Source organism: Labrus mixtus, chromosome 3, assembly GCF_963584025.1.
Source record: "Labrus mixtus chromosome 3, fLabMix1.1, whole genome shotgun sequence".
Taxonomy (NCBI): domain Eukaryota; kingdom Metazoa; phylum Chordata; class Actinopteri; order Labriformes; family Labridae; genus Labrus; species Labrus mixtus.
In genome coordinates this window covers 9,285,049-9,301,505 of record NC_083614.1, presented here as the reverse complement: position 1 = coordinate 9,301,505, position 16,457 = coordinate 9,285,049, and the positions used below count along the sequence as shown (strand labels likewise).

The 16,457-nt window shown below is 40.9% G+C and overlaps 1 protein-coding gene across 1 annotated transcript; it reads right to left on the bottom strand.

Annotated features, from left to right (window-relative positions):
• Window positions 1-1,088: 1,088 nt before the first annotated feature.
• ephx4 (epoxide hydrolase 4) lies at window positions 1,089-12,624 on the bottom strand. Its single transcript, XM_061030614.1, has 7 exons — window positions 12,105-12,624; window positions 10,714-10,799; window positions 9,164-9,321; window positions 5,376-5,504; window positions 4,886-4,989; window positions 3,045-3,193; window positions 1,089-1,373 (listed from the first exon to the last, which is right to left on the bottom strand). The coding sequence occupies exons 1-7, from the start codon at window positions 12,345-12,347 to the stop codon at window positions 1,133-1,135; spliced, it is 1,110 nt and encodes a 369-aa protein (XP_060886597.1). The 5' UTR covers window positions 12,348-12,624; the 3' UTR covers window positions 1,089-1,132.
• Window positions 12,625-16,457: the final 3,833 nt, after the last annotated feature.

Genomic DNA, 16,457 nt, shown 5'->3' with positions numbered 1-16,457 from the left:
CAAAAAAAACATGATTTCCAAATGTTTGTAGACTCAAAATAACCATCATCGACTCCTGTGTCACTCCGCTCTGTGCTATATTTAACAGTACACTCATCACTATTTCTGTTGTTTTTTTTATCTCCTCTGTGTAAAAGCTCAGAGTGGCTGTTCACAGGCAAACACATGGTTGCATGCAGCACAGTTTCAAACACACCACTGTTATTATTATCCCAAAAACAGGCCAGTGATTTTTTAAAAGAGCAGTGTAGTCCAACAGTTTGACACTCAGTTTTATTTATAAAATCAAATGGTGTAGATCTGGCTCAGTGGATTTCAAAATGCAGTGTGTAGGAATAGATACAAAATAGTACAACCATAGTCAACCATCACTGACATTTCTATACATAAAGGTTAAGATAACAACATTCTCTATAATTCAGCAGGTATCTCTGAGGAGAAAGATACAAAAAGAAACCTTCTTTAGACAACACTACCTGATAAAGGGATGTGGAGCGTTCTGCTCCCAAAGGACTGTGCCCAAAGAAGAGAGGAGCGACCCCATGAGACATACACGTACAGCAGACGACACCCTATCCCAGTCTCTCCAGACATCTTTACACCGCCACAACTTGAAAGTCAAAAGGCACCACACAATACAAGTCACAAGGAGATTTTGCCACACATTTGTAATGCTGTAACTGACAAACTTTAAGGCAGATGTCATGTGCAAAAAAATATTTTGAATGTGTGCCACATATATATATACGGCCCAGTGTCCTCTCCACTGAAGTGTGCTTTGATTCTCTCCTGTACAGCTGACCTCTTCAAAAAATATCTGAAATGTGAAAGATTAAAACAATGATTGCATTATCACTATGTTGCTTGGTATCACAGGCATTTTCCAGGCTTCCAGGTGTGGCAAGTGAGAGGGGAGAGAAGGGAGGGGGGGGGGGGGGGGGGGGGGGGGGGGGGGGGGGTATCACAGGCATTTTCCAGGCTTCCAGGTGTGGCAAGTGAGAGGGGAGAGAAGGGAGGGGGGGGGGGGGGGGGGGGGTATCACAGGCATTTTCCAGGCTTCCAGGTGTGGCAAGTGAGAGGGGAGAGAAGGGGGGGGGGGGGGGGGGGGGCTGGAGGAGGCCTCTCTGTGGATTTAGTTCCTGTAGCTTTTGCGTCCCTCTCCCTCCTTGAGGAAGGTCCATATGAGGGTGTTTACAATATCAGGCTGGTCTTGCTGCAGCCAGTGACTGGCTCCAGAGATGATGTTGAGACGGAAATGATTGCGGATGTAGAGGCGGCAAGCCTCTGCCATTTCCTGCTCCAAGAAGGCGTCTCGCTCCCCCCACAGCAGCAGCACTGGAGACCTGACGTGGTTCGGGCTCAGGGGAAGAGAGCTAAGGAGAGAAAGGGAAAAAAAACAGAGTCAGTTTCTGGTGTGAGATGTTTCTTAAAGACAACTTAATTATAATGTTGATATTTTAGTTATTATAAAGAGAAAATAAATCATACAGGGTGAACTACGTATAAGCACTGGTTTATAGAATAGAATAGAATATTAGCTTTAGTCAGCATTGAGCTCCAAGTAATTGTGACTAGAAATCGAAAAACAAGTTATGACTGATGTGTCGAGTCAACAGATTGATTCTGTTCAGAGCTGCCAATCACTGTGGATGTTATGACCCTTTCTTGTTTCTGGTACTTGCAAGATTCCTAGCGATTACATATTTTTTCTAATTGTTAACTTACTTTTGTGACTTTTTTTAAATCAGTAACTTTCTACTAACTTGTGTCCACATCATCTTTACATCATAAGCTTTTTGTTTTAGCTTCTCGGTGGATTTGAGGCATAAAATGTAGAAAGGCATCCTGGCTATAATTTCCTATGTTCAGTGAAGGAAGCAGGCAGATATCACGAGATATCAGAGGGACTTTTTTTTATTTATCTCAAATTGGGATGTGCATCAAAAAAGGTAGATGGAAACAATCCTCTTCTAATTCAATAGACTGACCTGCATCATCATGATCATAGAAATCTAATGCAGCATGTGAATTAATAACTTCTGAACAGCCGACTTAATCTGTGTTTCATATTACACATTTCAGTTCGCTCTACATCTCTGTAAGAATGTAGAGGAAAATGCTCCAGCCCTTCTGGCCAGGATGAGTAAGAGGGACGGATGGATGTTTCTGTGTATTTATGTCCCTCGTGCCTATGTACAGTATGCTCTCGTGGAGAAGCTAATTGAGCATGGGTCAGTGATGTTTGTTTGACGTAAGCATATAAAAGCTATTCTCAGATAACTCCCTGCTTGAGAAGGGAGCAGATGGCGTGCTCAGCCATGCATTCACAGTTCACATGTTAAAAATGCATGCACTGATACTTTCTTTGATCTGATCTGTGACGATCACTCTTGGTCAGCGAGTCAAATCTAACATGTGAGAATGACCCTGAGCATGAATATGAATATTTCCTCGCCCTGTGACCTGAGTTAAGGGTCAGGTTTAAATCTTCACTTCACAGCTCTGACAGCAGATGGCGGTACTAAATTAGCATTCAACAACATCACGTATTTCTTAAAAATGAAATGATATAACGTTTTGAAAAGTACAAACTCACTGCTCATCAAGTGATTCTTTCATCAGATTGTACAAGAGCTTATTAAGATGACCAAACACACACTTACTGAAAAGCATCTCAGAGTACCGCAGTCAAACTGAAATGGTCTCCTATGGCAACAGCAAGCCTGTTTCAGAAGCTTCAGTAAAATGCATGTCTTATGATGTACTTTTTAAAGGTGAGCTACTCCAGAGTTGTTTTTTAAGAGAATACTAAGCTAGTAAAATACAACTTTAAAAAAATATAATAGCATAACATCCCGAGGGATTTAACTTTTCGCACCAGAAGATTTTTCTAATAATAGTCAATACTTTGACTTTAATGAGAGTATTTCATAATTCTGCATTCATACTATCACTAAAGTAAAGGATTAGAACAGTTCTGTGCTGCTTTAAATTTCTACACTAAAGAAACACTGACTCAGTCCTTCTGTGAAACTATTCCCCACCTGAAGACATTCCTGTAATAGTTGAGGGCTCCAGTCAGAGCTCCCGGCTGTGAGAGAGCGTACAGATAGGCCTCTAAGTCCTCTGCAGTGAGCCATCGACCTTTCCTTCCAATCCCCGTGTTTCGGCTGGTGAACAAGGCCTTCAGAGCCTGCAGCAGAGACAGCAGCAAACACTGGGGTGAGTTTATGTTACTGGTGCAATTTGAACTGGAACACATTTATAAAAAAGGACGTCAATGCCACTGAAATATGAGTCAGAAAATGTTCCTCCGTGTTTAAATCATCTCTGATGACCTTCGGTCACAGCTCTGGCACCCAGACTTACTGCTGGCTTGACAACATTACATGCTGTGCTTTAACTTTCTAAAACGCCAACACAGGGGTAGAGGAACGTTATGAAATTTTGCATTCAATTGGCAAATATGATCAAATGTGAACACTTCAACATAAGATGACATTTAAAAATGCCTGGCAACGCTTAAAGAAGCCCTTTCAAATCGCCTTGAGACAAGGACAGAGATGGTTCAACACTTTTGAGGATGACTATGAGCAGACAGTTTGTTCGTCTTAGCTTCACATACAATAAAGAGAACAGTTTTGTGGGGAGGTTGCTTTGAGCAAACACATAAGCCATTACATGTTTTTTTTGTACCATTTGGCCTTGTTCCCATTCAATATGCTAAGCTGCTGCTGGCTGTCACTTCCTTTTACTGACAAATGTTAGAGTGGTAACTTTTTTCATGTTAATGGAGAAGGAATAAAACAGCTTCTTTAAAAAAAAAAACAGTGAAAAGGCACCACAGGGTTTTTAAAATTATTATATACATAAGTGCTCTTTGGACCTGCTCTGCTTTTCCCTCTTGTGAAACATTCATTACATGATGTGTAAAATATGACCTCAGTCAAAAATGTAAAATGCAAATATTACCTAAAAATACATCAAGACACACTTTAAGGTCTGTGCAGAATTATACAGCCCTTTGTCATACTCAGCCAAATAAATGTAAAACAACCAATGTGTTGCCAACAACATAGGTTTCATCATGTGAAGCTGAATAAACGATCAGTTCAACCTTCATTCTGTATGAACGTGATAAATCTCTTCTTCTGAACATTGAGGTCCATCCCTTCCTTTTCCTTCTTTCCTTTCCTTTCTACCTTGAGTCCCTCTCCTTCTCGGCCATCCTTTTTCCCTCCTGCCGTTGATGATGCATCACTTCCTCATTTTTGACCAATAGGCTCGTAAATTGATAGGTACCCATCCTCCCACTCCACTCATTATTGTAACATACTACAGGGGTGTCAGCTCCTGTCGACAATGACCTTGGGGAAAAGCTTTGTTAGACACAAGATGCAGAGTATTTGAAATGGTAATTTCAATGTTAAATAAACGCTTTATGATCTTACCCAAACCTTACAGGTTGCCTTGGAGCCTTTTTAAGGGAGATTTGCATTTTACATTGAGATTTTGATTTACAATATTTATGATATAATTCATTTGAAAAGGCTAATTTTAACCCTGAACAACAATAAAGTTGAGATGGAAAATTCAACATTCTGCCTAGTTTCCTTCAATGTTTCTGTTTCCCTCTTAGTGTGTAGGGAATAAGTGCTTCCTTTTGTTTACTACGTCTAACCTTTATCTGACCTTTCCAACAGCAGGTTGCTTTAAGTGGCAATGATGCAAACACTAAAAATAGCCTCTCACTGTAATAACATGCAACATAGTCCCGATGCACATGCATATAAACACCGAGCATGCACACACACAACACACACAAAGACGCAAACACACACAACCTTGACCTTGAAACCGCTTAAGCCCACACACAACAGACCACCTTGAAATCATTGATGGAGAGCATGAGCTCCGGGAAGCGGGGCAGCTGGAAGAAAAAGAAATGACTGGATTTCAGCAGCTGGCTGGGGTGACGCAGAGCGTAATCTGAAGGAGAGGAGAGGAGAGGAGAGGAGAGAAGTTCAATATTAATCTTAACGCCAACTCTGCACACGCTGTGAGGTCGTGTATGTGGTAACTGTCAATGACTTTGCCTCTCTGTTTGCAGCAGCTAAACCAGCTGTTCCAGCTCCACATTAGCCTCCTGTAATTAGCTTCTTATCTTCTTTCCCTCAAGGCAGAAGAGGAACTGCCAGATGGATGCATACATTGAATTGAAGTAACAATACTTCCTAATTAATGATAATAATTACGGTAATAATCTAAGAGCCAAACCAGAGGCTCTGTAATTAGCATGAACAAACATGGTTTCCTTTCATGACAAACAAAATGTGATCTGAGAGTGCCTGTGTTTGCTCATAGAGAACTCTTACCTGCGAACACAGAAGGGTGGGCACAGTTGAGAACAATGAGCTTCGTCACCATCTCTGGGTAATGAATGGCAAACAGCCACGCTACGGTTCCTCCCCAGTCGTGGCCAACGAGGCAACATCTGTTGTATCCTTTGAAGAAAAGCAAAACCACAAGAGACTGTGCATTATTGTTGTAGTAGAAGAAGACAGCTGTCTGTTAATGTTAACACAACAGCACGTCCATTCTGATGTTTGTGTTTGTTTATTAAAGCATGTCAGTGCCCTAAAAATCAATACTGTTCTCACGTCTTTATTGCTGGCTTACTCCCTCAGAGGACATTTACACCCATCAAACGGATGTATTTCATGACATAAAGCCAAATGCAGATCAAGGTCAGAGCATCTGCCTGAAGAATTCTGAACACGTTTCTGCCAATAACTATAATCTAATCCCCTTTCCTTTGGAAGCACTATTAACAGCCACTGGTATGAATCATACAAGCAAGCCCCGTTCCAAACGTTGATATTACACATGCTTCTTAAAGGGCCACATATTTAGCTAAGGCTCTTACTGCTCCAAGTGTTTGATATGAGCATACATTTACCTTCTCATTTGTTGAAAACATCCTGTAAACACTGCTAGACTCAATCCTAAAGGAGCTCAATTACACTTTAACTTCCGTCCATATATAGCATAGTTATCCTCTTTTAACTGGATTGTTGAAAAACCTCAGCTTGTTGAGAATGATGCTGCAAGAATCAACACTTTAAAAAAATAACATAAACAATATTTCCCCACAGATGAAGACACTGCCATATCATTGATATAATGTTTTTTTTTACTTTTTTTAAATGTAATAGTTGAACCAGATCACTAATGTCCTCGAAACCTTTTCTTGCAATTTCCTTATACGTCCCATAAAAGTACATGTGAAGGTACTTTCTGTTTTAATGCTCATTAGCCTTTGAACCCACAGCCTCTCAATATTGGAGTGGAAAGTTCTCTCTGTATTTTTAAAGGTCACGTTTGATGCAAAATACACTTTATCATATTTTTTTAACGCTAATATGTGTCCCTAGTCTGTCTATAAACCCCCCCAATTATGAGAAAAGTCCATCCTCTCCGTCTTTTGCCTGCTCCACTATTCAGAAAATGTGTGCTCAAACAGGCTGTTTGGAGATTTTTCCTTTATGACATCACAAGGTGGGTGACACTCCCACAGCTCGGTGTTTGTTCTGCCCTTTGAGTCTGCCTTCTCACTGTAAACAACAGGGCATGGTGCAAGAAAGCCCAAGCCACATCCCCTTCTATAGAGGGGCGTGGTCAGACACAGCTCATTTACATTTAAAGGTACAGACACAGAAACAGCCTGTTCTGAGCAGGGCTGAAATAGAGGGGTTTATAGACATGATCAAATACAGGATCAGAGTGGATTTAGAACAAGAAACTACACAGACATGTTTTGTGAAGCTTTAAGACTTATTTTAACTGGTTGAAAAGGAGGATGATATGTGACCTTTAAGAGGATACTAAGACACATCTTTAAAGTATGGTTTTAAATATGGAGTGATGTTGGAACCCGAGTCAGAGTTTGTATCATTATTATTTTTTACATCTTTAATTCTCTGGTGTTTATTTTATTTTTCTCATAAAATGTTTTGATTGTTTGATTTATTTTTTTCATGACCATTATTTGTAAAATTCTATACTCATTTTCCATCTGAATCGTTTTTTCTTGCTGAATGAAGCTCTGTGGGCTGCATGTCTGTATGAAAGGCGCTGCAAAAATAGAGCTTCATCTAGTTGAATTGATCTGATAGTTCTTACTGAAATAAGAAAATGGGATGTGCAATGTCCGGTTAACAACTGTGAGAAGACCACGAGGGCTCCAACAGTTGTGTAGTACAATTTTAAATCAGAGCCCATTATTTAAAGTATGATAAACGCTGGCCTCCCACTTTCACTAAAATAACTTTGATGCATTATTGAGTGCTAAGCTCCCGAAAGCCTGTTAAGAAATTAACAGTGACAGCTAGAACAATGGAAAAAGCTACAAAGCATTAACTATAGAGCTCTCTCATAAGCACCATCGAGACAATGTGAATTTTTCATGTTGAATGGGTTCAAAAACTGCTCATGAATACTTACCATTATGTGTCTAACCATTATTTTACTATTAAAGTGGACCATTATGATGCCTTCGGTCTACATTGGGTTCAAATGGATCAACTTCGGCTGCACAACTCATTTTTGACATAAAATCAAACCCTCTGATTAACCCAATTATAATGTGAAATGTTTGGCTCAAAGTACTGATATAAAAGAGATTTCCTTTTGAGTGTTTAAAGCATCTTCAGCTCATAGCTGTGGTAATTAAATTAAGAAATCAAGTTAATGTCTGAATCAGAGCTTTGTTGTTTTAATCCAGCCTAACTGTTCTCATCGTTGCTCTTTTCCAGGTGTTAGAAACATTCAGCACCAACCAGCAGACGGGCAAAGTAAAGCAGCTAGCAATATAAAGTCACAAGAATTAAAAGAGAAGAATTCATCTTTTACATTCAGATCATTTCGTTGAATGTTACTCACATTAATGCTTCTGTTGCTACATCTTTAATAAGGCAACAGAGTGTGACATAATGATGCTCGTATGTGTACCAGCCGTGCAGCAGGTCGGCGTACTGCCTTAAAAATCAAGATCAAACGAGTGATTTTTGTCTGAATTTGTTTATTGATATCCTACTACTACTTTACTTTACTACTTTGTGCAGAGTTAAATATTCTTTCCGGTGTAATAATAACAAGTTTATCGTCTTACCCATCTTTGCTGTGCAGGAGTTTTATTTGAAAATAATGAAAGGCCCGTCTTGTATTGACGCCTGTTCACAATGAAGGCAGGGTCATTTTATAGAATAGTATATAAAAGCCTGGGCTTTTAATCAACGTTTTATGGTATTCATAACAACTGTAAGCACTGAGTTATGTGCAGCAGTAATAATATCACTATTTTCCAGATTTCCCTCCCCCAAAAAATGGAGTTACCATGGGGATTGTTTGAAACCTGTGTGATTGTTCGACCATTAACGTTTCCTACTGCATTACAGAATGCTCCTTTTTTTGATCGCTGGCAACAATAAACTTGTTTAATCTTATTTTAATCATGTTGATAAGAAGGATGGACAAACTTTAAAACAAGCAAGCAAGTTATAATGGACCTCAATCATCTATTAGCAAATTATGCAACTAAGTAGGCGAAGGACAGTGTGTATGTGTAGCAAAGTCAGGACATGACCATCTAAATTATTTCAGCAATCTTGTAATTAGTGCTGAAACAGTAGCTGTAACACACTTGAATATGAGGTGACAAGTGTGAAGGAGAGGACAAAGATAGAGCTACCAGACTCTAACTACTGTACATGAACTCATTAGACAATCTTCAGTGACATTTCAATGCTCAGACTGCTTATCGTATAAAGTCTGTGAGTTTAAAGGAAAGTGATTTGTTGGCCAGTAGAAGAGCAAAAGAAATATCGTTCTGGCCAAGTGATCATTAGTGGATGCTGGTGTGAGCAGACTGCCTCAGGCTAGCTTCCTGCTAGTGTTAGCATGCAGTCAGCCGGCTGAAGGCTCTATATCTGCACAATGTCCCATGTTCAGTAAGAATGACTCACAGGAAGTTTGTCATGCCAGGCTGCAGGCCTGAGGGCTGTCCACAGCTTAAGACTGATAAACAACTTCATTTTTGACTCAACACACTTCTGAGGTTTTTTTCTTGATTACAGACAGAAACAATTTTCCAGTGTTTGCTCACCTAAGTACTCCACAATGTCCTTGACGTCGGTGACCAGGTGATCGAAGCGATAACTTTCGGGTGAGAGCGGCAAGTCTGACTCCCCATAGCCCCGCATGTCGATGGCCACCACACGGAATTCACTCTTAAACTCTCGCAGCTGGTATCTCCAGGAGAACCTGAGGCACACGGACAGATACAAATATGAAAAAATATTTCCTTTTTTATTTATTTAACTTAAAGAGACAGTCATCAAATATTTTGTTCCATATGAAAAACAGAATTCAAATCAATGCAGCAAAAGTCTAGATACTCTAAGTACAAAACCTCGGGTCCAGCCCCCAAAACACTAGTTCCCTTAACCTCCATGAGGTAATCTGATTGGGTGTCCTCTGTCATTCTCACGTGGAGCCACTCAAATTCCAATCCCTTGTATCCAACAAAGACTTTCAGCTAAACACTTTCAGTCTGCAAGCTCAGACTCAAGACAAACTGGGGCATCTTTTAAGGATTTATGTAATCTCTTGTTAGAGTCACAAATTATGCAAGTGTTTGACAGGCTGAGCAGAATTCCCTCGTAAAATTATGTCCAGCACTGGTGGAGTGTTTTTTAAGTGCCTCTATAAACTCATACCATATACATTCAGACAAATATTACAAACTTCTTTTCAAAGCTAAAACTTAACTTTCTTAAAAAGGTGAAGGTCACCTCAGTATAAGAGAAGCTGTTTTAGATTCTAACCGCCCCCTGATAGTGTGGGCTCGGCTGACTTCCTAATTGAAGATCTTTTCTTGTGTAGAGGCTCCTCATCAGGACTGAAATCCCCTTCCTCCTCAGCCGTACGGGGGGGGAAGAAGATGCAGAGCCCTGACTGTGATTTCTGATGAGTCAGTACAAGATCCCTGCACTCAACTGCGATCTTAGAATATAGATGAGGTTTAAAGCAAAGTAAGCCCCTCGGACCCCTCCACCCTCCCTCTGATGCACAGATACACTTCTCATTTCAAAGAGGGAATTAGCACATATTAAGTAAGTGTGAAGAGTTCTTTCCACCCATGTCACTCTCATCACTGTTCGTCATTCCTGTGAAGAATATACAGCAAGTGAAGCAGAACTAGCTCGCCTCTACCGTTAATTAATCTTAGTTCTGTCTGCAGCTTAGATGGTATGTCAGAGATATGGACAGGCTTACAGCTCTTGACAACCTCTGGCCCCAATCCAGGAGCAATACTCAACCCCATTTATCATGTCATATCAGAGGAAGGAGATCTTGAATGCTCGGGACCATTTTCTCCTGATAGTAATTCATATCCCCCTGGCTGGAGTGGGTTATTATTTCTCTATTTTTTTTGCAGCCCTCAAGGCGGACAGGGATTAAACCCAAAAACCTGAAACCTCAGAGCCATTCTCTTTGTCAGGGGAATTTTAAGAGAAGTGACTGATGTAACGAATACCAGGCAGCTGAACAAGCAGAGTTTTACAGTTGGCTTGTGTGCTTGTTCTGAGTGCAGTGGAGTTCACTAATGCGGTTACCGCAACTGCCCCCCACCCTGATTTCCCTGTGACCTACCAGAACTCAGGGAATCCGTGTAAGAACAGCATGAGTGGCTTTCCTCTCTCTCCAGCAGCAACATAGTGAAACCTGAGGCCAGACTCCTGGGAGGAAGAAGAGACAATGGCATTTAAAAAAAAAAAAAAGACTTTAGCTGACAGTCTCAGCCTTTGGCATTTTGAAGACAGAATAGAACAAGTCAGCATTTTTGAATGCCCATTACTTAATGTAGCAGTAATCAGGAAAACAATACAGGAGGAGATTATGACTCAAAAGATAATGAGAATACAATTATCTGGCAAAGTCACTGTCTTGTGAGTCTGTTGCTGCTTCATTAAGCTTTCCAAGAAAATCTGATTTTTTTTGACCAACTAAAAAAAAAAGAGTCTGTCTATCCACACGCATCAGATAAGAATCAGACATACAATCAAACAGAACTGATTTGCTACAGCCTTTTTCTACAGGCAATTGTTGATCCTGCATGGAAACACGGAGTAGGTTTGTTTTACTCATGCACAGCTCTAAGCTTCTTGTTCAATACATTAATTTTTTTTTTCTGCTACTTTGGTCTTCTGTCATCAAACTTCAGAGGGGAATATTGTCCTCTAACTGCAATAGATTTACCAAATGGCAATTGTAAGTAGTTAAATCAAATATCAAGATTTAGATACGAGAAAAGCACAATAATACTTTAAAATGTCCAACAGAGTAACAGAAATAATGAACCTGTACTGGACCAGCAACATATGAATACTATTAACTGTACAGTTCGAATTAATAACCAATATAGTCTAATATTATAACAATGTCAGGGGTCTCCCTGCAGACTGTGAACACTTTCGGTACTTTATGTACGGCTGGTTATACTTGACGTGTTTTTCCCCCTTATTTGAAACGCAGGACTTCTTAAATAAGGTTTTTATGATGTAGAATTTGTACTTTCACTTTTCAAATTCATATAGCCAATCCCTGCACAGACAATATAGGCTTCGGCATGCCTTGGTATTTAATTACATAATGTTGAGCACAGGTTGTTTAGTTGGGAGGCTGGCAGCCCGCCGCATGTAGAGGCGGAGGAGCTGTTCTTTCAGCACCACCTGAGCGCAGCGCCAGCAAACCGCGATGCCACCGAGAAACGTCTCAAAAATCAACAGACGCCTCATGGTATGACCACACATCAGGCCTGTTTGTCTTTTCACGACGCGACACTGCAAAACAAGGTGTTGTAGCATTTTACATCTGAGCATCGTAGCTCGCGAGAGGGGCTCACACACACACACACACACACACTCTCTCTCTCTCTCTCTCACACACACACACACACACACACACACACACACAATGGACTCCCCCCCCCCCCCCCCACAGTGAGCAGACACCTTTCATGTCCAAGTGCACGAGTGTCTTACCTTGATCCTAACATAACAGTGGGTTCCCAAGGACGTGTCATTCAGACAAGCCGGGGGAGTTTCACGAGTCACCCATTGGAAGGTTGTTGTCGGCCTCAGGACGATGTTCCACCAAAGTTTCAGCAGGGCTACGACGGTGCACAGACCACAATAACCGTATATAAGCGACCAATACCCCAAAACTCTGATTTTAAGCGCAAGTCTGATCAGAAATAACAGCAAGTTGTGGAGCACTCTCGCCATCTTTACATTGCCGCAGAAAAAAATCAATCCAGACCAAGTTACCTATTGATTTCTCTCTGTTAATCTGTCGCCTGTGTTCAAATTCTGCTCTGACAATGCCGCTGTGGCGTTAGCAGCGCATACGCACGACTGTCTGAAGGGAGGATCCCGAGAAACGTTTGAATGGGACGGTGGCTGGAGCATCACGTCAGATTTCACGCTTGCGTGTGACAGCACTGGTTGTTTAGCAGGAGTCGGTGTTGTTGACTATACAAGGCAAGTCCGAAATCCAGCAATAAGCCTGTCTATGCAGTCAGTGATTTACAGTGATTTGAGCACAGCTAAGAGGCGCTGTTAGGCACAGAAAACCCTGAAAATCACTGCAAAGCTCCGGGACTGCACGCCGCTCATGAAAACAACACTGGTTTCAAAAAGACAGCATGTTCTTCTTCACAGTCAATCAATGGAATACTTATTTTCATGTTCATTGTTTTACAACCAGTTTTAGAATAATATGTGGCTTCTACGCGACTCAATCATATGTGACTGGTGTTTTCCAGACAGCGCATTAATATTGTAATGTATTTCAATGTAATGCGGTCACAGGTGTGCTTTTATTCAGCCCTTAAAACCAAGCTATTGCTTTGTTAGAAAGCACAAGTCGAGACAAGATAACACATAATCTTATGAACCAGTTAACCAATTCAAGATTAGCCTAATCCATCACGTGAGTGGAAATATAACAGATTAGGCTCCACATCTTTTACCGCTGCACTATTTTATGTCTTTGTGTTTTAGAGTATATTTTCTTTTATTTATGAAGGCATTTATTTTCACATGTTGCATGAACAGTGTTATCTAAAAATGAAGAACTTGACATTAAATAAAAACCTATATGTGCTCTTTAGAGTTGAGCCCATATTATTACACAATGGGGCAAAACAACTGAATTCATAAATAAGTAATAGTGTAACTTAAATAATTAAAAAGCACAGTAAAACGATAAAACACAAGGGCTGACCTGCCTTAAAAACTGCCTCAGTGCTGAAAACAAAGAATTTTTATGACATGACAGAATGATCTTCTACTTTCTACATTAAAATTGTAAGGGATCCAAGTCTCGTGGCCTCTGAAGATATCATGTTAAAGTTAATTTGGCTAACTTCATCCAGAAGGCAGCAGACAAACAACCTTACAAATGAGGTTTGTTATCATTTAAGATGCAGAATTTTAGAGAGAGTACAAATGTCTAAGAACGCTCCCTTTATAAGGACCTCAAATGTTGTAAGTTGTAGCTTTATTTGTGGTCAGTAAGTCTTTAGATCAGCTTTAAAACATTCAATTGGGTTTCCATAGGAGAAAAATAATTGTACAGATATTAAGGTGTGATTAAACTATTAGTAGGCCTGGTAGTAACTATTGGTAGCTGTTAAACAATGTAGCTAAGACATGAGCTTTTCCAGCAACATGTCCTCTGCGGGGATCCCAAGAGGCCTTCCAAAACAATAACACAAAAACCCTCCACTTTGTTGTGGATCCCCCCCCCTCCTTCCAGTAGGATTTTGGGCGTACAATGTCCAAAAGAAAATGCACATAGGAGCGATCAATCCAGAAGCCCATACCTGAGATGGATCAGGGACTCTGTTCAAGCCTCCTCTGTATGTTTGAGCTTCTTTAAGCATTTCAAAATGTTGATTCCATCCACCCTATGGAGATAACAAAATCTGCCTACTTGTTCAACAATCTCATTCTCTCTGTCACCACCCAGGGCTCATGACCACGTATGAGGGGCTGGATCGTGGATTACTCATAAATAAAAAGCTTTGGCATGCGGCTTAATGTTCTCTCCACCACAATGGTCTGCTAAAAGCCGACCATTTCTGCTGACACCGATCTAATCCACCTATGATTGTATTCTAAAGCAAACCAAGCTCGCACGGTGGTAGGGGTTGCACAGACTAGTCCACTGGTCAACTTTACAGCTGTGTGTTGATCCTTCATGCCTGATGTCAACTAGTCGTATACCAGGATAAAAAAATCAGGATAAAACTCTGCCTATAGTGAGTCGGCAAAAACTCTATGTTTACCTGAATTTTTTTCTTTCCCAAGTTTTAATTTTTCTATGCACTAACCTAAATGAATCTGGCAGCACACATGTTATTGTTGCATACTGTACTGCAGCTGTTGCATCCTACTGTTTCTTATGTATTAACTGTCAGGTTTCAGCAGCATATGAGTTTTGCAAATACATATTTTTGCTGGTTGCAAAACATTCCCTTCTGGTGGTTTTATTGATAACGTCATCAGCGCCTATGAGACATCGACTCCACTATTATCACGACTGTCAACTTACAACAATCTGAAGTCATGCAACCCCTAATGTGTGGAAGGTCGCAGCTTGATGAAGCCAAAGCATCCCATGGCTGTGCCTTGACAACCTTTGCATGAAAATAAATATTTTAGATTCCTTACAAGAGATAACCCTTGTCAAGCCTGACGATCACAGAAACCATGTTTGACTCTGCTCACAATATGGACACAGCTTTAGCTTTCACTCAGATTAAAAAAGCACCTGATGGCTCATAGAACCGGCATTTTACTCCATACTCATACTATATCCCTCTAGACTCCCTGGAGTGAAATGGTTGTAATCCTTCTCCAAATCCACAAAAGACATTTAGACTGGCTTGACAATCACTCATGACCCATCCACTAAGCCTGTAAGGACAAAGGCCTGTTGCATCACTTTCACAGCAGCAGAATCCTTCCTTTGTTCCCTTTTTAAAAAATGGGTGCCACCACATTGTTCTCCCATTCTGCAGGTACAATTGACTTCTCTGCAACACTAAACATCACTAACATCACAGCCAAGACAACAAAACCATGTTTAGACCCAACTGCATCTGAGGGCTTATGTAAGCCACAGCTGGACCCTTAACCAAGCAGCAACCTCGTATTAAAAAAAGAAGCCAATGTGGAAGTGCAAAAAAAAAGTGCAGTTTCCTCGAGCCCTGGAAGCCCCATGATGCCTCACTTCACCATGCCCATTTGACAGCAGAATTAAACATATTTACAGCCTGGTATATAAACAGTCTTGGTCTGAATATCTAATTTCTTAATTGACACACACTTTATGGCGCCGTGCAGCATTTCCATAGTTCGAGATGTGGCTGATTTGACTGACCGGTGGGTGTGTAGTAGCTGTTCCCAGGAGGCTAAGGCAATACTTTTACTCCACTCTGCCTGTTACTTAGTTGATCAAAAGTTAGGCACAGACAATGAGGCGTCTGCCATCCTGTCTTCAAAACCCCTCTTCAGAAACCGATGGCTGACGTCACTGAGACTACATGTTTTTTTTACAGTCTATGCTGTCAACCCTCCCTATACCCTGGTCTACAAAAAAAAATTGTAGTCCTCCTCCAGGGCACATCAACATGCACTCTCCCTACCAACTTCAAAAGTTTCCACCCATATCGCTGAGTCGCCTCTTAACTACCTCAAAGAACACTACCAGGGATTTGGTTCAGGCTCTCAGGGTCCTGAAAGTCTGCGTCATCCCCAGAAGGGAGTACCGGATAAGTTAAGGAGTTATGAAAAGGGTCTCCTTTAAACCCAACAATACCCTCAGTTAGTGTCAGCAGTTCTCCCCTGCTGAGCACAGCCTGAGCAAAGCTTGATTTCTCTTACTGAGTCGCCTGACGGCTTGCCAAAACTTTTTTTTGGGCCAACTGAAATGCTGCCACACAGGTTTTCGCTGACAACACCCCTTCTGGCCTTCTGCTACCCATCTGCTGCTTTACAAGACCTCTGGGCCAACCTTACATTCACAGCCTACAGTGTTCTCAGGTTGGCAGCTCCATAGATACATGACCTTTTGACCACAACTTTGTGAAGGTGCCACCACATTGTCCCCCACCTGCCCCAGCGTTGTGTGAGACATTCTTGCGGTCTAGATATCAGTTTACAAGACCGTACTTCTATCACATACTACAGTTCTATGACTTGAGCAGAATATTCTCTTCTTTCAATCACTGCTTGATAACTGGACAAAATCAAGTGATGAACTACAAATATACTACTCCCATTTTGCGTTCCAAATAATTGGGCCTACATCCTCTCTTTTCCATAACT

Bases quoted from the DNA above. Each gene is read 5' to 3' on its own strand.
- ephx4 (XM_061030614.1), bottom strand. From the start codon at position 12,347: ATGGCGAGAGTGCTCCACAACTTGCTGTTATTTCTGATCAGACTTGCG. The intron at 9,322-10,713 runs GTAGGTCACAGG...CGTGTGCCTCAG, and splicing joins CACGGATTCCCTGAGTTCTG to GTTCTCCTGGAGATACCAGC. The intron at 5,505-9,163 runs GTGAGCAAACAC...TTTTCTTCAAAG, and splicing joins GGACATTGTGGAGTACTTAG to GATACAACAGATGTTGCCTC.